The 22,232-nt window shown below is 39.6% G+C and overlaps 1 protein-coding gene across 2 annotated transcripts in view; it reads left to right on the top strand.

Annotated features, from left to right (window-relative positions):
• The window catches only part of calcrla (calcitonin receptor-like a), a 56,385-nt gene extending 38,490 nt beyond the window's left edge, over positions 1-17,895 (top strand). For both annotated transcript variants that reach the window (XM_017470596.3, XM_017470597.3), the window contains exons 5-13: positions 218-330; positions 2,309-2,400; positions 2,507-2,633; positions 4,938-5,091; positions 5,208-5,268; positions 5,534-5,600; positions 7,886-8,104; positions 9,743-9,784; positions 14,968-17,895. In XM_017470596.3, coding sequence (XP_017326085.1) covers positions 218-330; positions 2,309-2,400; positions 2,507-2,633; positions 4,938-5,091; positions 5,208-5,268; positions 5,534-5,600; positions 7,886-8,104; positions 9,743-9,784; positions 14,968-15,174 — 1,082 coding nt within the window. In that variant the 3' untranslated portion in view covers positions 15,175-17,895. The remainder of the gene's footprint in view (positions 1-217; positions 331-2,308; positions 2,401-2,506; positions 2,634-4,937; positions 5,092-5,207; positions 5,269-5,533; positions 5,601-7,885; positions 8,105-9,742; positions 9,785-14,967) is intronic.
• Positions 17,896-22,232: the final 4,337 nt, after the last annotated feature.

The raw sequence follows: 22,232 nt of genomic DNA, 5'->3' as shown, positions 1-22,232 counted from the left end.
TTGTGCTGCTGTGCTACATGATTGGCTGATTGGATAATTGCATGTATGAGCAGGTTTATCGGTGCTCCTTAATAAATCTTTTCGAATTTCTTTTGCTTCCATATAATAGTGATAGGGGTTTAAGTTAATAATTCTCTACACTCCGTATCAGCTCGCAGTGTGGAGGAGTAGAGCTTTGTAGAGCTTTAATTTTTGCATTGTTAATTTTTTTTAACAGAAACAGCCTCTAAGATGTGCATGGATAACGGCCAGTGGTTTATTCATCCAGTGAGCAACAGGACATGGACGAATTTCACCAGATGTAATGCGTACAGTACAGAGAGCAGAATGGTACGTTCCAAACTCGTTGAAGTGATCGTGGCTATCAATATATTCCATCAATTCCTTCAATTTTTTTATTGCATGTTTTCCTCACGCCTTAAATCCTTAGCACTAAGAGGAAACAAAAAGGAGCAATTAAAGAAATGTCCACGAACTCACAGTTACTAAGTGCAACTAACCTAATGCACTAAAAATAAATAGCCGTCCTAAATAGACGTCAGAATGAATGGGAATGACGGGCTGTTCTTCTTTTTATTAAAGAGAAACAAAAAAAAATCTCTCTGGTATGTGGAAGAGGAAAAGAAACACATAAACAGCTAGTGAGACACGGATGTAGACAATCATTCATTACCCGCTAAGTCTCTGTGACTCCTCCTCCCTTTCACAGCCAGTGCTCAGCCACATGCCCACTGGCACAGACATGTTGTTCTTTACTTATATTTTAAATATCTGACAAGTTGCTCTTCTGTAAAAACACTATATAATAATTCCTTACTTATTAAACATATCTAATATTAATATGTAGGGTTTTTAGAGGGCTTAGTCACTGTCGGGTGAGGCGGGGGACAGCATTTATTTTTATTTTGATGAAAAACCCCTATGGCGAGCGGTTTCCATCAGAAAAACACATTACAGGTGAACACAGTCTAAAAGCTCCAAAAGTTGAAGTTGAACTGAAATGGACCTTTCAACAGGACAATGATCCAAAGCATACAAGCAAATCCACCAAGGAATGGCTCGAAAAGAAGAAATGGAGGGTTATGGAATGGCCGAGTCAAATCCCGGATTAGAATCCCATTGAAATGTTGTGGAGGGATTTTGAAACGGGCAGAACATGCAAGAAAACCCTCAAACATATCGCGACTGAAAGAATACTGCATGGAAGAGTGGTCAAAAATTCCAGCAAACCTGGAGTACAGTTATGCAAAATGCCTACAAGAAGTTATTTCTGCTCAGTACTAGCTTCTAAGTATATCAGCTTTATTAATAGACACTGTTTCAAAGATGATCACGTGTTTACTTGTCCAAATATGTTAAAAAAAAAAGCCAACCATTTTCATGGGGTGTACTTATTTTTTCACATGACTCTTTTCACTATCTGCTATCACTATTGTTAATTTCCACAAGAATTACTCCCTAACAAAAAACTTCATTGATTCTTTCTTGATGGTTTACCTTATCGTTGGTTTGCAACTTGCTTATGGTTGTAGCTACTATTCCGAGGTGACGGTACAGTGAAACAATCAATCAGCGGTTTAATTAGCTTAGCGATGAGCTTCTTTCCTAGACCAATCACATAAACGTTCGTCCAAACACTCATTGTTGACCTGATGATCTGATGTATTGCCTAAATGCCTTTTTATGTCTATTCGGCTTAATGCGCTTTACAAAAAACACGTAGGTGATGCGCCTAAGCCTTGCTATGGTTGGGGAAAAAGTTTTCTACTTGAAAAAAATTTATTTTTTTTATCCAAACAGTGATTATAGGTAAACCTGCTGGTTTTTCATTTTGAGTAAAGAATCTCAGGTTTGTTCCTTCACTAATGAGTTTTTATAAGAGCGCTTTGAAGTAATTATTTGGAACAACCTTGCAAACGGCTCTCCTGACTGCTCTGGTGACATAAAAGATTTATACATAAAAAATTTTTTTTTAAAAACAAAAAAAACAGCTGAGTCTGCTCAATGCGGTCAAAGAGAAAAAACGTGGTGTTTCAGTACTGCAAATATGGATTACCATTTCGCGTTCTAAAGAAATGAAGATATAAATAAATTTTTAAAAAAACAATATAATAAAGCTTCTGCTCTACATCATGAGAAAAATTAGAAAACCTGCTCGAAAAAATGAGATAAATATCATAAGTAATGCTTAAAGATTATCTGAGAATATGTTTATGAAAAAGAATATTTACAGGAAACCAGACAGGCCGCACAGGAAAATGTTTATTATGTGTCTAAACATTCATCCATTTTCACTCTTCTCTTTCAGACCGCAATAAACCTGCTCTACTTAGCCCTGATAGGACACGGGCTGTCTCTGGTCTCACTATTTATTTCACTCGGGATATTTTTCCATTTTAAGTAAGTGCTGAACTCTGTGATTACAGTGAAGATCTTCTCGTAATGTTCTCTGCATTTGTGATGTTATATGTTTTTTTTTGTTGTTGTTTGTTTTTATTTTTGGCAGGAATTTGAGCTGCCAGAGAATCACCCTGCACAAAAACCTCTTCTTTTCCTTTATCTTGAACTCTATTATCACCATCATCTGGTTAACGGGCGTGGCCAGTAACCAGGAACTAGTGCAGAGGAATCCGGTGAGCGTGGCTTCTGTAACAGTGCAGTTTGTCCTGATCTGTGACAGTTTAAATTGACCCTGGTCTGTGGAAAACTAGATTTGATCTGATCTATGTGAACAAATTTGATCTGTATTTATATGATTCGATCTGATCGGTGTCACTAAATTGGAAAAGTGTATCATCTAATGATTTGGATTTATACAAATTGATTTGATCTGATTTGTGTGGAAGAATTGGATCCAGTTTTGTTCAGGTTTGTGCTGCTTAACTTGATCTGAATTTGATCCGAACTAATCAGCGAGGATGTTTTTTGGTCTGATGTGGGTGCCCACATTGTATCTGTTTAGTGTGAACAAATCTTATGATTTCATTATGTTTTTTAATCTAAAGTTGGATTTGATCTGCATAACTCATTCTGATCTCGAATGTGCTCTGAATTTGATTAGATTTTGCAACTGATTCTGATCTAATCAGCAAGACTTACTTTGATGTGAATGCAAATTCAATCTGTGTGAACAAATCTGAACATTACATGGTTCAAGCTTTACCTAATTAAAGCAACTGAAGTTTTTTGAAGTATTATTTGAAATCAGATCAGATCTTGGATGAGAATTTGATTAGATTTTGTGACTGAATCTGATCTAATCAGTAATTTGGTCCCAGTGACCAGATTTGATCTGTACTTGATCTGTGTAAACAAATGTAATCATTATATGGTTCAAATGGTTAAAACAAAATCTAAGATAAAACAAAGGCAACCTGAGTAAACACAAAATACAGTTTTTAATTGAGAATGTTATTTACTGAAGCAAAAAAGTTATCCAATACCAACTGGGCCTGTGTGAAAATGTATTTGCCCCCATAGTTACTAATTCCCCAAATCTATGAAACTGCATTCATAATGGGGTTCGGCTGGACTAGACACAACCAGACCTGATTACTGCAAACCCTGTTCAATCAAATCAACACTTAAATAGCAATTTCTCAACAGCATGAAGTTGGTTAAAAGATCTTACCCAGTAACACACTATGGCAAAATTGAGAGAAATTCCAGAAATGACGAGGAAGAAGGTGATTGAAATACATCAGTCTGAGAAGGGTTACAAAGCTATTTCAAAGGCTCTGGGACGCCAAAGGACCACAGTGAGAGCCGTTATCTCCAAATGGAAAAACTCTGCACAGTAGTGAACCTTCCCAGAGGTGGCCAACCTTCCAAAATTCCTCCAAGAGCAGAGCAACGACTCATCCAGGAAGTCACAAAAGAGCCAAGGACAACATAAAATGCCTCTCTTGCATCAATAAAGGTCACTGTTCATGACTCTACTATCAGAAAGACACTGGGGGAAGATGGCATCAATGGCAGAGTGGTGAGGTGAAAACCACTGCTAACCCAGAAGAACATCAAGGCTCGTCTGAATTTTGCTGAAACACACCTTGATGATCCTTAAACCTTTTGGGAGAATGTTCTGTGGACTGATGAGTGGAAAATGGAACCGTTTGGAAGACAGTGGTCCCGTTACATCTGGTGTAAACCAAACACAGAATTCCACAAAAATAACATCATACCTACGGTCAAGCATGGTGGAGGTAGTGTGATGGTGTGGGGATGCTTTGCTGCTTCAGGACCTGGGCAACTTGTAATAACTGAGGGAAACATGAATTCTGCTCTCTACCAGAAAGTCCTAAAGGGGAATGTCCGGTCTTCAGTCCGTAAGATGAAACTCAAGCAAAACTTGATTATGCAGCAAGACAACGAACCAAAGTATAGGAATAAATCCTAGTCCTAGAATTAAGAGAAAGACTGATCTCCAGTTATCGGAAATGTTTGGTAGCAGTTATTGCTGTTAAAGGTGGCACAATCACATTTAAAATTTAAGGAGGCAATTTGTTTTTCAAACAACTCATAGGTATTGGAAAAGTTTTTTTTGCTTCAATAAAAAAGAATATTAAATAAATAATTACTTTTTCACAGCACTGTATGCTCTGTTTGATCTAATCTGGAGTAGGCAGCATGATTCCTACCCCAATGGGCCTCTATTATGTGGTCCACATTTTTCATGAATGAATTTGGATTATATCCGATTTGATTAAAAGTGTTTTTATTTGATCTGATCGAAACAAGTTTTGACAATTTAACTTGTGTGGCACAAAATGAAATTGAATCACTTTAAATGAATATGGAGCTAAATTTGATTCAAGTCTATGTGTCTTCTTTTGATCTAAGTATGAACTGAATTAATATAATCTGTGCGTCTAAACATGACTGTGTTTGCAGTATTATTTATTTATTTATTTATTTATTTTTTAATCTCTCCCCTTCAGACCAGCTGTAAAGTTTCTCAGTTTGTCCATCTCTATCTGTTCGGGTGTAACTACTTTTGGATGCTGTGTGAAGGAATTTACCTCCACACGCTCATCGTCGTAGCCGTATTTGCCCAAAAACAGCATTTAATGTGGTACTATCTTCTCGGATGGGGTGAGTTCTTAAAACATAGATGCTTAAAAAACATACATAGTCGTCTGGTGTTATTTCAAGAACCTTTATTAACCTTTAGAAAATGGTGTGTTTTTTTGGGGGGGGGTTTGTTTCAGGTTTCCCGCTGTTACCGACTACAATACACGCCATAGCCAGAAGTTATTATTATGATGACAAGTAAGTATTCTTTAATCAACTCGTACTGTATATACACTATATCACTACCATGTGTCTCTGAAATGGCGAAAAGGAGCTGTATTCAGGCTAAAACGGCTTTACTGAATAAATAAGCTAAGAACAGTGATCTGGAGTCAGTTTTAGATGTTCATATACAGCTAAGGTCAGTCGTATGTACTGTAAGAGAGAAAACTAATCTAAAAAATCTTGCACATGAAATACTAAACTGTCAATCGTGATATTTTATTTTCCTTTGAATCTGTAGTTGCTGGATCAGTTCAAACACATCTCTGCTGTACATCATCCACGGGCCGATCTGTGCCGCGCTGTTGGTGAGCCATCTGGAGTTGTTATTTTTTTTGTTTTTTCTGTTCCATTACTGCACACATCATCTCGGAGCGTTTGAACGCATGCCGTTTACATTCACGTCTTTGATGGACGTTTCTCATGTTTCCTATTTGTTACATTTTACTAATGATGTGCGTGTCTAGAATGTAGATTCAACATTATTCAATTATTCATTTAGCTATCCTAGAGGCATTGTAATGTTCCCATTTACACCTATGTATGTATTCCATCAAACAAGACATTGGTGGCAGCTGATATTTGCTTCTTTAGATTTGCGCTGGAGCTACAACTCTAATGCTGCTACCAAGTACAGAAAGCATATAGCTACCATGTTAGCATCACACAAAACTAAATCATCGCATACTATCTATATTTATAACTGATATCTCAGCAAGTGAAAATATCCCGAATATGGGCAAATGTATCAATTTCTTTCTATAACCGTACGTAATTTCTTATTACATTTACATTTTACATTTATTCATTTAGCAGACGCTTAGAAATGAGGAAATACAAGCAAAGTGATATATCAAGCGGAGAACAATACAAGTCGTGCTATCGTACAAGATATATAATTGAGTTCTAGAGAAGCATATTGCGCAGAGTAGAGGTGTAAGATCCAAAGTAATTTAAATGTAAAAAAAAAAATAATAATAATAATGTGGGGTTGTCGTTTTAGGGGTTCCTTAGGTGTTCACAGAAGAGGTGGGTCTTTAGCTGTTTTTTTGAAGATGGTGAGAGATTCTGTGGTCCGGATTGAGGTTGGAAGTTCATTCCACCACTGAGGAACAGATAGTTTGAATGTTCTGGAAAGGGACTTTGAGCCACGCTGAGTAGGCACTGCTAAGCGTCGGTCATTAACCTGATAGGAGATTGCGTGAGGGAATGAAAACCTCAAGGAGAGAGTTGAGGTAGGAGGCGCTGTTCCAGACAAGGTCTTGTACGTGAGCATCAAGGCCTTGAGTTTGATGCGGGCGGCTACAGGAAGCCAGTGGAGGGACATGAAGAGAGGTGTGGCATGGGTTCTCTTGGGCTGGTTGAAGACGAGGCGTGCCGCTGCATTCTGAATCATCTGAAGGGGTTTTGATGGAGCTGGCCGGGAGGCCCGAGAGTAATGCATTGCTGTAGTCCAACTTTGACATGACAAGAGCCTGGACTAGTATCTGTGTAGCCTGTTCAGTGAGGTAGCTGCTGATTTTCTTGATGTTGTACAGGATGAACCTACAGGACCGTGCAGTTGTTGAGGTCTGTAAAGGTCAAGCTGTCAACAAAAGTCACCCCAAGGTTCCTGGCCGTCCTGGTCGGCTCGAGTGTGGTTGAGCCGAGCTGTACAGTGAAGTTGTGGTTGATTGAGGGACAGGCTGGGATAACGAGAAGCTCATTAGAATAGAAGCACTAATTATTGGATTATTATAAATGGATTATTCAGCCTGTTTTTAGATGCTTTTACTCATTTCAAGCATTACATTGAAACTAGAAACAAGTGTAGGTCACACTTATCAAAGATGGACAAAATGATACAGAAATTTGAAATAAACATTCACAATGTAGTGCTGGGTGATAAAAAGATACCAATTTATATCACGTTAAAGTTTTTCTTGATAATGATAACCAGAGTGTCTTCAAATCCTATAAGACTTCATTTCGATTTTAACGTCAAACTCGTGAAAATTGCCAACAGATGCAACTTACTGGATGAGGCCAATAAGTACAGTGGAGAAAGAATGGTTCTTCCAAGTAGATTTTGTATGCTGTATATTCTACAGTATTTGTATATTTTATACATTATGTCCTGATACAACATTTTAATATTTTAAACAGTTATGAACATCTGTTTTTTTCTGTCTGTTTTTAGCAGGATGCTCTTTAAAATCCATGGCAGCATTATGAAAATCTATATCTTAATAATTAGCATAATTGATTGATTACAGAGAAATTTATCACACTAACATTATTGGCCATATGGCTCAGTTGTGTAACGCCATCGTGAACCTGAATCGCATTCTTTATTTATTATCCCTGGCCATTATCACATCTAGTTTGCTCATTAATTAGCAAACTAATTGATGGCTCATTGACGTAAAAAGGAAATTTGACCGTTTTTTTTTCTTCTTCTTCTTCTTCTTTTTTCCTTAAAGGTCTGTATTTGGTATTGAAGGTTATGGGTTTAAATGCAAGACCTCTAACGCTCAACTGTTCAGCTGCTTGGATTTTCACTTATTATGAACACAGTCAGTAAAACTCCTTTACATCCTCTATTTATCCTCAGGTCAATCTCTTTTTCCTGCTCAACATCGTGCGTGTCCTCATCACCAAGCTGAAGGTGACGCACCAGGCCGAGTCGAGTCTGTACATGAAGGCGGTGCGTGCCACTCTTATTCTCGTCCCCCTGTTGGGAATCCAGTTCGTCCTCCTGCCCTATAAACCTGCGGGACGTGTCTTATCCGAGATCTACGACTACGTCATGAACATCTTAATGCATTATCAGGTGAGTGTAAATCATAGTTTCACATGGCTGTGTAAAAAAAAAAAAAAAAGCACAGAGAATCGAGACCACTACAGGATGAGTTTGAAACTTTTTGAAGAAAAAAAAACAAGCTTAATAAGTAAACTGTCTTTGGAAATCACAAAGGAAGGAACTTTGAATTAATTTGACTTGCGCTAAATGTAATAGGTGTAGCGGGTAACCTTGTCACCTAACAGTTCCAGGGTCTCTGGTTCGACCCTGAGCTCGGGTTACTCTCTAATGTCTGTGTGAGTTTCCTCCAAGGTTCTCCTGCTTCCTCCGACCTCCCAAGAACACTCCATTAGGTGGATTGGCTGAGATTAAATATATAATTAAACCTAATTAGTCTTAGTAAAAAGTTAAAGGATCCATTTGTAAATCGTAGAGCCTCTGTTGCCTTTCCCTTTCCTCAACCTGTTTAAACTGTATACATCTCATGCGTTCCTTTTTTAAGGAAAAAGGGGTGGGGCTCAGCAGCTCTGTTTTGTGTGGGGTGGAGCTAATTATGTTGATCTGGATTATTATCCTGGTTTTTATCTTTACAGAACACTTTAATAATGAACTTTAATCCTGCTGCTCCATCACGGTAGAATTCCATTTTTGTTTAGTTTAGTTTTTACTAACTTAAATATATATATATATATATATATATATATATATATATATATATATATATATATATATATATATATATATATATATATATATATAGATAGATAGATAGATAGATAGACATATATATAGATAGATAGATAGATAGATAGATAGATAATGATTAATGTGAATAATTAAGTGTTGCAAAACATTACTACTAGATCTTTAATTATCTCTAAACGAATTAAATCCTGGTTTGTGTAGCATGCACTATTTAAAAAAAAAAAACAGTATTGCACGTTTAAAGTTCTGTATAGTGCTATATTCATATTCCGTCTAAAACTTATGCCAATATTTATGCATATTTAGAGACGGGCTCAACACCTGCTTAAGTTTCATTTTCCCAGTTCTTCATTTAAATTATGTAAATCACCTGCACGTACTCCAGAGTAGACGCATCTGAGACGGGTGTATTTCATAGCATCTAGACAAGCACTCACCTTTAAGCCCCAAAAGTTAAAAAAAAATAAAAATTCTGTAATAGAAATTACAGAATAAAATATGGCAAACGCATAAAAGACTAATATGATGATTATTGGAATGAGAAGATGGCATACAATGAAATAAACCTCTAATTCATGAATAGTCTTAATTGTAATGATCACATGTAACAAAATGGCTTCCACTCTCATTATTACACAGCTTATAAAATAGCACTTGATCCAGCAACGTCTCTAATTTAAATGCTTTCTCTTCCTAAACGTTACAATTTTTGTGCAAAAAAAAATAATTCTATTATTAATTTCATTATTAATTACACTCTTAGCTTTCTTCTTCAGCCTGAAGATAATTAGCAGGAAATAATAATCATGTGCAGTATATTATGAAGACGTACAAAGCTCAATCTGCTCAGCGAACATTGCAGTGGAACATGCTTGTCGCTGTCGTGCATATTAAACACCCTGATGCCAAAACACACTTCTGGGGGGCGTTAAACTCCAATCTGACACAGTTCTTCTTTTTCAGGGTCTTCTGGTGGCCACCATCTTCTGCTTCTTTAATGGAGAGGTAAGGAAAAGCACTGTCACTTTGACTTAAACCCCCTTTTCCTGTTTATCTATAAATCCCGTATGGCTTCGGTCTCGACCACATGCGTTCCCCTCCCTCTTTATGAACAGACACACGATTAAATCCCCAAAGCTCTGTTACAAAACCATCTCTCCTTCCCTTGAGGCTTCAGCTAAACACTGGATAATTAAAGACTTTGGCTGATGTCCTTAGGCACAGATTTATGAGTCATGCTTGGAGCTTCTGATCCAAGTTCAAACGAGCTCTGTGTTTTTCTAAGTAGCTGCTTTATGAGCGCCGCACCGCTTGCATCGATATCACCATTATCGCGTCGGGAACTAATACAGCAGTTAGCAGAGCTGGAACGGATGACTAAAAGCCTCAATTATCACTCGACACGATGCGTTACAGAAGACAAAAAGGCGTCACGTAATGGGAAAAGGAACGTGATACCATTTATCTGAACGAACGGGACACTAAGAACGGTTTTATTACAATAATTATGAAGACGCGGTGCTCATAAAATGACAAGTTGGACTTTCTGGAGCATTTCCCAGCATTCTTCAGTAACTTTTTCCCATGAAAGCCATGTGTTCAATGACCTGTGCATACATTTATAACACATCATAATGCATTCATAAGTGTTTAAACACATTTATAATATACACATTTTTGAGGAAGTATACAGTCATAAAATCTAAAATCATAAAATCATAAAATTAGTATAAAGTCATAAAATCAGTCATAAAAAAGTTAACATTGTAAATAGTAATGCCACTTTATAAGTATATCAAGAAACCAAATACAAATTCCACATAGAGAACTATATGGTAAAGAGAGGGTCAGTTATGGATAGTCCCCCAAGAGTGTGGTGTCCATGATGATGATTTGTTCAGCTCGCTTCTTGCCCCTGAAAAAGACTTTTTGCTGCACACACAATTCAGAGCAGTCTGGCCTTTGTGCAGGACGAGGCTGAGATGAAGCACAAAATTATGGATGATGTAAAGATGCTCTTGATGGTGGATCTGAAACTAACAGGCAAAGGTCAATACCAGTGACACATGAAACTAGGACGTACAACGGAACAAAAATCAAGACCATCCGGGTACAAATAATCAAAAAAAAAAAAAAACACAAAATCTGAATGAAACATGTGAACACATTGTTCTTATTCATTACAGATAAACAAAAATCATTTTCAGTTGTATTTAGATGTCGGTCGTTTGTGTTGACGTGGCGTTTTTACTCGCATTTGACCCTCAGGTAATTCCTCATCTGTGTAACATGAGGGTGTACCGTGCGGTAAGGAGAGGCGGGACATAAATAAATAAACCTGGTTGTGGCTTTATTAGACGCAAACCCAGAAATCCGTCACGGTCCATAGTGGAGGTCAAAAACAGGGCTCCGAGGAATATCTTTAATCATAAATGAAACAAACAGGCATGGATTGAGAGCTGTAAAACACAAAACTAGGAACCATGGCAGGGTTTAAAAAAATACCGAGGTCCAAAAGCGAAGTTTCCTAGCAGGCTTGCGGGGGCAAAACTAATGATTTCCCTAATCGACATATGTGCATTTTAAGCCATTGGATGATAATAATAGCTTGAAAATATAGAAATGTGTCTCTTTGACTGTCATCAGCTCTATCACCTCTAATCTCAGCCTGGTCTCTCCAGTGTTTGTGTGGTCTCTCTGAGTCTTTTACTTCTTCTTCTCTCAACCTCTTTTTTTTCTTCTCTATCCCTCTGCTCTCCATAACCTGCTCCCTGTGTCTCATCTCTTCGACATCACAATCTTTCTGTTCATCTCTCTCTCCGTCCTCTTCTACTCTTTCTTCTCTCTGTCTCCGTCTGTATCCACTGCCTGTCCCTTTCTTTGTGACTCCTCACTCGTGTCTCCTGCCAAAGTGTACTAAAAACAATTCAGTAAAAAGAAAAACACCTTTATTTTAATTTTTTGCGTTTTGAGTTTGCATCATTTTGCGACGTCCCCAGCTGAACTGGAAGGCCGAGCGAAGTTCCCCGTGCGGCCAGGGAGAGGAGCGTGGTTCTCCTCGAAGCAGAAGGGGGAACGCTAGTTGCTATGGAGCGGGGAGGCGGAGCGACGACCTCAGCTGAACGGGGAGGCGGAGCGACGACCTCAGCGGAACGGGGAGGCGGAGCGACGACCTCAGCGGAACGGGTAGGCGGAGCGACGACCTCAGCGGAACAGGAAGGCAGAGCGACGACCTCGGCCGAGCAGGAAGGCAGAGCGACGACCTCGGCCGAGCAGGAAGGCAGAGCGACGACCTCGGCCGAGCAGGAAGGCAGAGCGACGACCTCGGCCGAGCAGGAAGGCAGAGCGACGACCTCGGCCGAGCAGGAAGGCAGAGCGACGACCTCGGCCGAGCAGGAAGGCAGAGCGACGACCTCGGCCGAGCAGGAAGGCAGAGCGACGACCTCGGCCGAGCAGGAAGGCAGAGCGACGACCTCGGCCGAGCAGGAAGGCAGAGCGACGACCTCGGCCGAGCAGGAAGGCAGAGCGACGACCTCGGCCGAGCAGGAAGGCAGAGCGACGACCTCGGCCGAGCAGGAAGGCAGAGCGACGACCTCGGCGGACCATGGAGGCAGTGCGACGACCTCGGCCGAGCAGGGAAACAGAGCACAACAGAGCACTGTACTCGGCGGAGCAGGGAAACAGAGCACTGTACTCGGCGGAGCAGGGAAGCAGGGCGACGTCTTCGTCGGAACATGAAAGCGGAGCGAGATCCTCAGTGGAGCAGGGAAACAGAGCACTGTACTCGGCGGAGCAGGGAAGCAGGGTGACGTCCTCGTCGGAGCATGAAAGCGGAGTGACGTCCCCAGCTGAACTGGGAGGCAGAGCGAAGTCCCCTGTAAGGCCAGGGAGAGGAGCGTGGGTCTCCGTGCGGCAAGGGAGAGGAGCGTGGGTCTCCTCGAAGCAGAAGGGGGGAACGCTATCTACCATGGAGCAGGGAGGCTGGGCGACGTCCACAGCTGAACAGGGAGGCTGGGCGACGTCCACAGCTGAACAGGGAGGCTGGGCGACGTCCACAGCTGAACAGGGAGGCTGGGCGACATCCACAGCTGAACAGGGAGGCTGAGGCTCTGAGGTCACTAGGTGAACCCTGGGCGTGGGCGGAGCTTGGCTGGCCGTGTCGGCGGACAGGGGCATGGGCGGAGCTTGGCTGGGTGTGTCGGCAGACTGGGGCATGAGCGGCATTTGGTCATTTGGATCAGTAGGCTTGAACGTGAGCTCAGGGACGTGAGGCTTGGCTTGGACCTTCTTGACTGGAGGCTGGACCTGGAGCTCAGGCACTGGAGGCTGGACCTGGAGCTCAGGCACTGGAGGCTGGACCTGGAGCTCAGGCACTGGAGGCTGGACCTGGAGCTCAGGCACTGGAGGCTGGACCTGGAGCTCAGGCACTGGAGGCTGGACCTGGAGCTCAGGCACTGGAGGCTGGACCTGGAGCTCAGGCACTGGAGGCTGGACCTGGAGCTCAGGCACTGGAGGCTGGACCTGGAGCTCAGGCACTGGAGGCTGGACCTGGAGCTCAGGGACGTGACACTTGACTTGGAGCTCAGGGACGTGACACTTGACTTGGAGCTCAGGGACGTGACACTTGACTTGGAGCTCAGGGACGTGACACTTGACTTGGGTCTCAGGGACTGTGGGCTTGACTTGGCTCTCAGGGACTGTGGGCTTGACTTGGACATCAAAGCCTGGTGCTAGTGCCTCCCCGCTGATCCTTTGCTGGAGCTCGGCAGGTGAGCCCACCTCGTGGGGCTCAGGTTCGAGCTCTGAGGTCACCCTGTCGGTCCCGGGCTGGGTCTCTGTACGGGCTCTCCGGTGGAGTTTCTTATGTTCCCGCCAGCTGCTCTTGAAGCATTCCTGAGTGTAGAAGAAAGCTTCCTGGAGGCCCAGCTTCCTGCAGGTGGGACATTGAAGCTGAGTCTCTCTCCCGCAGCCCTCCGTCATACATCTCGGGGATTTCGCCGCCGCGTTGGCTGGAAACTGAAGTGGATCGCTGGTTAACGCTCTGTCCATCTCCTCATAATAGAGGTTGAATGGTGGGTCCACCTGGGGCTGTCCATTGACTCTCCACCCCAGTAAATCAAGATGCCGAAGTTGTCCAGGCTGTGAAAACTCCTCCATAAACAGCTCCACAAACTGAGTGACATCATGGAGGGCTGGCGACCCAGCACTCACCAGCTGCTCCACCCAGTCACGGGCCGGATCGCAAAACCTGGACACCAGGAACCCGATCCACTCTCTCTTAGTAGGCTTGGGAACCGCCAAGCTGCAGAAATACTCCTGGCAGCTGAAGAGAAACTCCAGCGGGTAGCTCCCCAATCCTGCTGTCTCTGGCGGCAATTCAATGGCGTACCTTTGGGGGAATTGCACGGATGAAAAACGCGGCCAGTAATTCGACCGTTCCCCGATGTGGTATGGTCCTACAATTTCCCTGGTTACTGTGGCGTGCCTTCTCTTTAATCCTCCTGCTGCATCCATGTCGAGGCGATCTGCTGCTTCTGATAGTGGGTCTTTCGTTCTGTCACAAGTCGAGGTTGAGCCAGAAGCAGGTGCAGATAATGACTTTTATTGACGTAAATGTAATATCAAACAAAGACACGAACACAACTTGGAAAACTACTGTGGCATGAAACAAACACTGAGACATAAACAACATGAATCTAAGACTACTTGGCAGAATACTGTGGCAAAACTAAACATAAATTAACAAGATCAAGAAACATGGAACACAGAGGTCTAAGACAACGAAAGACAAGCTAATAGTGCAGACAAGGACTATATATACACATGAGTGCTCATTAACCAAAACATGAATCAGGTGCAGGTGGTCATGTGACAACTAGAGCAGTGCAGTGGCTGATGGGAAGTGGAGTCCAGAGTTTCCCGATACGTGACAAGAATCACTTTTTACACATCATATACAGAGTTTTTGTTTTCCTTTAGTTAATATGTAAATGCTTTCATTTTTAAAAATGTTTGTAAATGTGTGTAATTGTTTTAAAAGCTTTTACTTTGTTGCTTTATATTCACTTCATGTAGCTGTAGGCATTTTTCGTGTCTTTTACGTTTAAGTTATAAACTTTCATAAAGTTAGCACAGTGAATACGTTTTTGTTTTTTTTTAAATAAAATTCAAAACTGTCCTTTCCTTAGGTACAGAGTGTGTTACGGAGAAACTGGAATCAGTATCGTTTGCAGTTTGGCAACGCGATGGCTAACGCCGAGGCACTGAGATCGACGTCCTACACGGCCTCGTCCATCACCGAGGTGCAGGGCTGCTACAGCATCGACGGCCACAGCGAACACTTAAACGGCAAGAGCTGCCTCGATGCTGAGAAATCCGAGAATTCCTTCAACTGAACACGTCGCCGATCGCGGAAGGACGGTCACATGACTGTCAAGAAGGTCACATGACTGCGTCTACCCAGAGTTCTCTGCCGACGCACGACGCAGGGATTTTACGAAGGGAAGTTTACTGCTCTCACACTGCCTTATTATCTAACACAGTGCTTGCTAAATGGACACTCTCTACGAAAATGACACAAATTACATGGTGACACTTTAAGAGATGCATAAATAATTTAGTCATTGACCATCCATAATGAAAAATATGAAGCCTTCTAACCATAGAAACTACAGAACAGTAACAAACAAGTAATTAACACCGTGTCATGTATGTAATATATGTAAAATGGCACTTTTTAAAAATATCCTAATGATGATGATCCTTTCAGGGAAGCTCAATTTCCTCAATAGAGTTATTGCGTCATAAAATATAAGAGCACGTCAAAATATCTACATAATATACAAATATATTCTGTAATATTGGATAAGTGGTGTTGGGGGAACAATTTGCATATTCATATATAGTAATATGAATTTCTTTATTAGAATGAAGTTTTTTTTGGAAGCTATAGTCTTTTAGTTATTATTATTATTATTATTATTATTATTATTATTATTATTATTATTATTATTATTATTATTATTATTTTTGTTGTTGTTGTTGTTGTCTTCAAAACAGTTATGTGGTGGATGGGGAAAATTATATTTTTATTCCTATTATAAGATTGCAATAAACCAAATATACGGTTATTAAACCTCTAGCCGTTTTTACTCAATTCAAGTGTTAAAATGTTAACTTCATTTGTTGCCAGATAATGCTTTTTTTTTTTTCCAGAAATACATGCTTAAAATTAGTTAAATTTATCTGCCAGTAGAACAATCATAAATTAGTTTAAAAATTATAATAATTATAACCTTGTAATAGGAAATATTTGATACATTTGACTACATTTGAAATATATCCACTAGATCTCTTTTTTTTTTTCAGTGTAGTTCGCTGAAAACAAAATAAATTTCTGTCAATGACTCCCAAAGATATATGGTCAAATATTATTTTTCTTAATATACTTCACGTCCTGAATTTATTTTAGTAATAACTAAATTAGTAAAGAATTCATCCCTTAAAGTGTTACCAATTGATGACAAAAACAATTATATATATATATATATATATATATATATATATATATATATATATATATATATATATATATATATATATATATATATATATTTAAACAGACACACATACCGCACATAGAGTTGTGCCCTAAAGTTTGCATACCCCTTGCAGAATCTGCTAAATCTTAACACTGTTAACAAAATCAAAATCCCATGTTGTTTTTTTAATTAATACTGTCCTGAATAAACTATTTCACATAACAGATCTTTACATACAGTCCACAAGACAAGATAATAGCTGAATTTATAAAAAAGTACCCCGTTCAAAAGTTTACATCCCCTTGATTCTTAATACTGTGTGTCGTTACGTGAGTGATCCAGGACTGTGTTTATGTTTTGTGACAGTTGTTCATGAGTCCCTTGTTTGTCCTGAGCAGTTAAACTACCCACTGTTCTTCAGAAAAATCCTCCAGGTCCTGCACATTCTTTACTTTTCCAGCATCTTCTGCATATTTGAGCCCTTTCCAGCAGTTACTATATGATGTTGAGATCCATCTTTTCACACTGAGGACGACCGAGGGACTCGTACACAACTACTACATAAGGTGCAAACGTTCACTGATGCTCAAGAAGATACTTTTGAGCAGGATGATCGGTGTAAATTGTTATTGTTTTGTTTCTTTTTCTTTTTTTTCATTTAGTGCTGCCTTTCAGAAGCTAAATAAGATAATTACATGTCTCCCAGAAGACAAAATACGCACGGTTTTAAGGGTTAATCAAGGGTGTGTAAACTTTTGAACGGGGTACTTGTTATAAATTCAGCTATTATCTTGTATTGTGGACTATATGTGAACATCTGTTATGTGAAATAGCATACTCAGGACTGTACTAAATAATAAAAAAACAACATGGGATTTTTATGATCTCTCATATTTTGTTAACATTAAGATTTCCCAGATTTTGCAAGGGGTATGCAAACTTATGGGCACAACTGTGTGTATATATACATATATATAATTTATTATATATGTGTGTGTGTGACATTTGAATATTTGTAGTTGCCTGGCTGCTTTGTAAAGGCATTGAATTGTAAATAATCTCTCATTTTATAATATCCTTTCTCTTTTCTTTCTTCTGTATTGTTCATTTGAAGAAGGCTGAAACATAATTGCCACTTATACGCTTTACTGACTTGCGTTATATCAAATGATGATATACATTTTTACTAAGCATTGTACAAAAAAATTATATTTGTATAAATATATGAATATATGAATATATAAATATCCCCATTCAGGGAGACAGCCAGTATCATTTTCTATATAATATTCAGGATAGTACTGTAAACTAACGATGTAGTAGTGTTTGTTTGTCGTTTCTTGCATCGTTTCTTGTCTGTAAGTCAAATCAAAGTTTGTGTTTAACGTTTCAAAATACATAAAGAACCCACGACAATCCTGCACTTACATTTTGTAATATGTTCATTTCCAACCTGCACAGTATTGGACTGATCATTAGACTTGTCAAAATTCTGACTGTGATTGTTTTTGTAGGAGGCCACATCATTTTGGTCAGGAATAAAATCCATTTGCAAAAAAACAGTAAGACAAGTGACTTCTGGGCTTACTTAACTGGACTAGAATTTTTGTTGGGGGGGGGGGGGGGGGGGGGTGTTGTTGTTGTTGTTTTGTTTGTTTTTAAGCATGTACTTTCCCCATAATGAAAATCATCTAAAGTGCTGTGGAAAACATTTTTTTGTGTACATCTCATACTAAATAGATTCAGATCTTAAAACAAAATACAACCTGAGTAAACACACAATACGGATTTTCACCCGTGTGAAAACCTAATCGCCCCCTTAAACTTAAAATCTGCACTTCCAATAATTGCCGATCAATCTTTTACTTACTTCTAGGACTAGGATTTACTCCTATGCTTTGACTCATGGTCTTGCTGCATAATCTGTTCTCCTTTAGGAATTTTAGGTCGAGAATTCATGTTTCCCTCAATTATTGCAAGTTGCCCAGGCCCTGAAGCAGCATTCACCCCATTATGAATGCCGTTTCATAGATTTGCGGAATTAGTAACTACGGGTTCAAATACGTTTTCACACAGACCCAGTTGGTATTGGATAACGTTTTTGGCTTCAATAAATAACGTCATTTAAAAACTGTATTTTGTGTTTACTCGGGTTGCCTTTGTTTTATTTTAGATATTGTTTTCATTTCTGAAGCAGTTTAGTATGAGATATACACAAAAAACAGAAGAAATCCGGATGGGGCCAAATGCTTTTTCACAGCACTGTGTGTGTGTATATATATATATATATATATATATATATATATATATATATATATATATATATATATATATATATATTGTGATACACTGCAAAAAAATGATATCTTCATAAGTAAAAATATTTCTTGAATAGAGGCAAATTCAGCAATTTCTCGTTTTAAACAAAGATTATTAAACTTATAGATATTTTGCACATTTCAAGCTTGGAAGTTGCTCGCTTCAAGCTTGGAGTCTTATTGACTTATTGATATTTCACGTGTCTAGAAACAAGTGACATTTATCTTCCAATAGATTCGTTGTTTTTCTTCAATAAACAAAATGATAGTTTTAAATGAGCGCTTAATTCATATTTACTTGGGTTACTATTAAGTGTGACAAAAAATATGCAAAAGTACAGTAAATCTATACTGTATTTTAGTTCCAACTCTTGATTTGTCTGATCTACAAGACGTTCTTACACGAATGTGGATTTTATATTTAAAATACTATACAGGTTCACCATTTTCTTTTTTTTTTTATCAAGTTTTATCATTTATTCATTTTCATTATCATTATATATGTATGCGTATTAATGTAAATGTCTTTAAAAACATCATGTACATATTTTATCTCTTTCTCTACAGCTGTGCTGATTTACTCACGAAGCATGGGCGGTGTGTCTGTGCCCTCGGGTAATTACAGATAATTATCACCCAGCTCTTGTCTATAGCTGAACGCAGTTGTTGAATACACCGGTTATTAGCACAGATAGAATGACAGCAATCTATTGCCCTGGTTGACGTCAGCGTGCAGTGAGATGGTGAGATATGCGTCATCCAGGTGCCATAGAAACAGCATCGCACATCAGACCTGCACTCCATCCTGTGTGAGTGGGATATTAATAGGGAAAAAGGGGTGGATGTTAGAAAAGAAAAGAAAAAAAAGTGTGACTTTGAAAGTTAAAAGCAGCCAGATTCTTTTTGTTTCTGTCCTGTGCTTAAAAGCATGACCTTCACACATAACAGTCACTGTACATTAAGTGTTCATCTGCATCCTCCAGCCTCAAGAGATCCACACAATTTCAGCCTTTGTCCATTATCACATTCTAATCTGATTCAACTCGTCCGCTGCAGTAATTGCCAGACCTCGCTTTGGTTTAATCAGGTGTTTGAACAGATGGAAAATATCCTGTAGTCTGCAGTCCTCTAACAATAGAAGACCGGAATTCAATAGTGCTGCTCCACAGAGGTCGATAAGTGGCAATTTTCCCATTCTCAGGTGATATACAAGAGCCAAGGAATGTGTTCGAGAGGTGCTCGAGGCGTGCTCCTGAACTTGAGCGTCTAAGACACTTTGGTTCCACAAGGTTCAAAACATCTTCAGACAGAATCTGTGTAAAAAGACTGTAAAAAAATATGAATAAATAATAAAATGCCAGACTCCCTTGTGATTGTAGTACAGATTTATTTTATGAAAACAACCCAGATATTCAAATATAAAACGTATTAGGGAGAGAGAAAAAAAAAGAGACAATCATCTCTGGAATTATTGGCACCCTTTAATAGAAGGGGTAAAATGATTTACATTAGCCAAAAGTATGTGGACGCCTGATATGTGGAATTGTATAGAAAGAAGTAACATTCAGACTCAAACTAGCATGACAACGCCACTGTGCACAAAGCAAGCTCCATGAAGACATGGTGTGTTAAGGTAGGAGTAGAAGAACTAGAGTGTCCTGCCCTGACCTCAACCTTACTGAACACCTTTGGGATGAACGGGAATATTGACTGCACCGCAAAATGTTTTATTTTTACTCATTTTTACTGGCAGAAAAGAATCAGGAGACATTTTAATTCCATTCTGATGCTAAAACTGTCAAAGAAGAAATACTGAAAACTCAAGGTCAGGTCCTGTTGTAATTTGTTAAATTAAACTCTAAGGATAGAAACATCCATCCATCTTCTACCACTTACTCCTTCAGAGTCTATCCCAGGAAGCATTGGGCACAAGGCGAGGAACACCCTGGACAGGGTGCCAGTCCATCGCAGGGTACAATCACAAACACACTCATTCATACACTACAGATGACCAATCAGCCTACCATACATGTCTTTGGACTGGGGGAGGAAACCGGAGTACCCTGAGGAAGCCCCCACAGCACAGGGAGAACATGCAAACTCCACACACACAGGGCCACGGTGGGACTCGAACCCCCGACCCTGGAGGTGTGAAGCAAATGTGCTAACCACTCAGCCACCATGCACCCAGATAAAAATATATCTATAGAAAATCTGTGACAATCACAAGTCTGTATGTCATAAACCTACAGCAGTCCCTGGTTCTTGGAAACCAAAAAAAAAAAAAAACCTGGATATTTCTCTTTGGAAATATTGTATAATTCCATAGGATGTTCAAGCAAAATAGAAATTGGGTTTGGATTAAAAATATCCTCGAACAGAATAGGACTCATTTCCAAAATGTGTCATTCTTAATCCTTCGAGACCTAGATAAAGACCATGCCAATTATGTGGATTACATCCTTTTCATCCTACAGTTTTTTCCTGAAGACTTATTTTTCAATGGCTTTTTGCCAACAGCTTTTTCCCCAGAGCTGTAGCTCTAACTCCTCAGCACACTGCATCCCTGCACTACAGTACTGTAAACAATAGTTATTTTATTTCTTTTCCCTCAGCCTCTACCCTCCGAAACTATTGGAACGGCAAGGCCAAATAATTTCGTTCAATGCACCAAAGACATTTGGTTTTGAGATCAAAAGATGGATATGAGACGAGAGTTCAGGATTTCAGCTTTTATATCCTGACATGTACAGTGCCCTCCACTAATATTGGCACCCTTGGTTGGTAAATATGAGCAAAGAAGGCTGTGAAGAATTGTTTTTATTGTTTAACCTTTTGATCTTTTGTTCAAAAAAATTCACAAAAAATAGTCTGCACACATGGATATCAAACAATTGCAAACAATGCACAGATTTATATATATTTATATATATATACATACATATATATATATATATATATATATATATATATATATATATATATATATATATATTTGTTAAATATAGGTGTGCAACAATTATTGGCACCCTTTTTAGACAATACTTTGTGCTACCTCGCTTTGCTAAGATAACAGCTCTGAGTATTCTCCTATAACGCCTGATGATGTTGGAGAATACATGGCGAGGGATCTGAGACCGTTCCTCCATACAGAATCTCTCCAGATCCTTCACATTTCGAGGTCCACGTTGGTGGACTCTCCACTTCAGTTCACCCCACAGGTTTTCTATGGGGTTCAGGTCAGGGGACTGGGATGGTCATGGCAGGACCTTGATTTTGTGGTCAGTAAACCATTTTTGCGTTGATTTTGATGTATGTTTTGGATCATTGTCCTGCTGGAAGATCCAACCACAGCCCATTTGAAGCTTGCTGGCAGAAGCAGTCAGGTTTTCATTTAATATCTGTTGATATTTGATAGAGTCCATGATGCCATGTATCCTAACAAAATGTCCAGGTCGTCTGGCAGAAAAACAGCCCCAAAACATTAAAGATCCTCCTCCATATTTAACCGTGGACATGAGGTACTTTTCATATGGCTACCTCTCTGTGTGCTCCAAAACCACCTTGGTGTTTATTACCAAAAAGCTCTGTTTT

The sequence above is a fragment of the Ictalurus punctatus genome, chromosome 6 (assembly GCF_001660625.3).
Source record: "Ictalurus punctatus breed USDA103 chromosome 6, Coco_2.0, whole genome shotgun sequence".
Taxonomy (NCBI): domain Eukaryota; kingdom Metazoa; phylum Chordata; class Actinopteri; order Siluriformes; family Ictaluridae; genus Ictalurus; species Ictalurus punctatus.
This window is presented reverse-complemented; position numbering and strand designations above follow the sequence as displayed.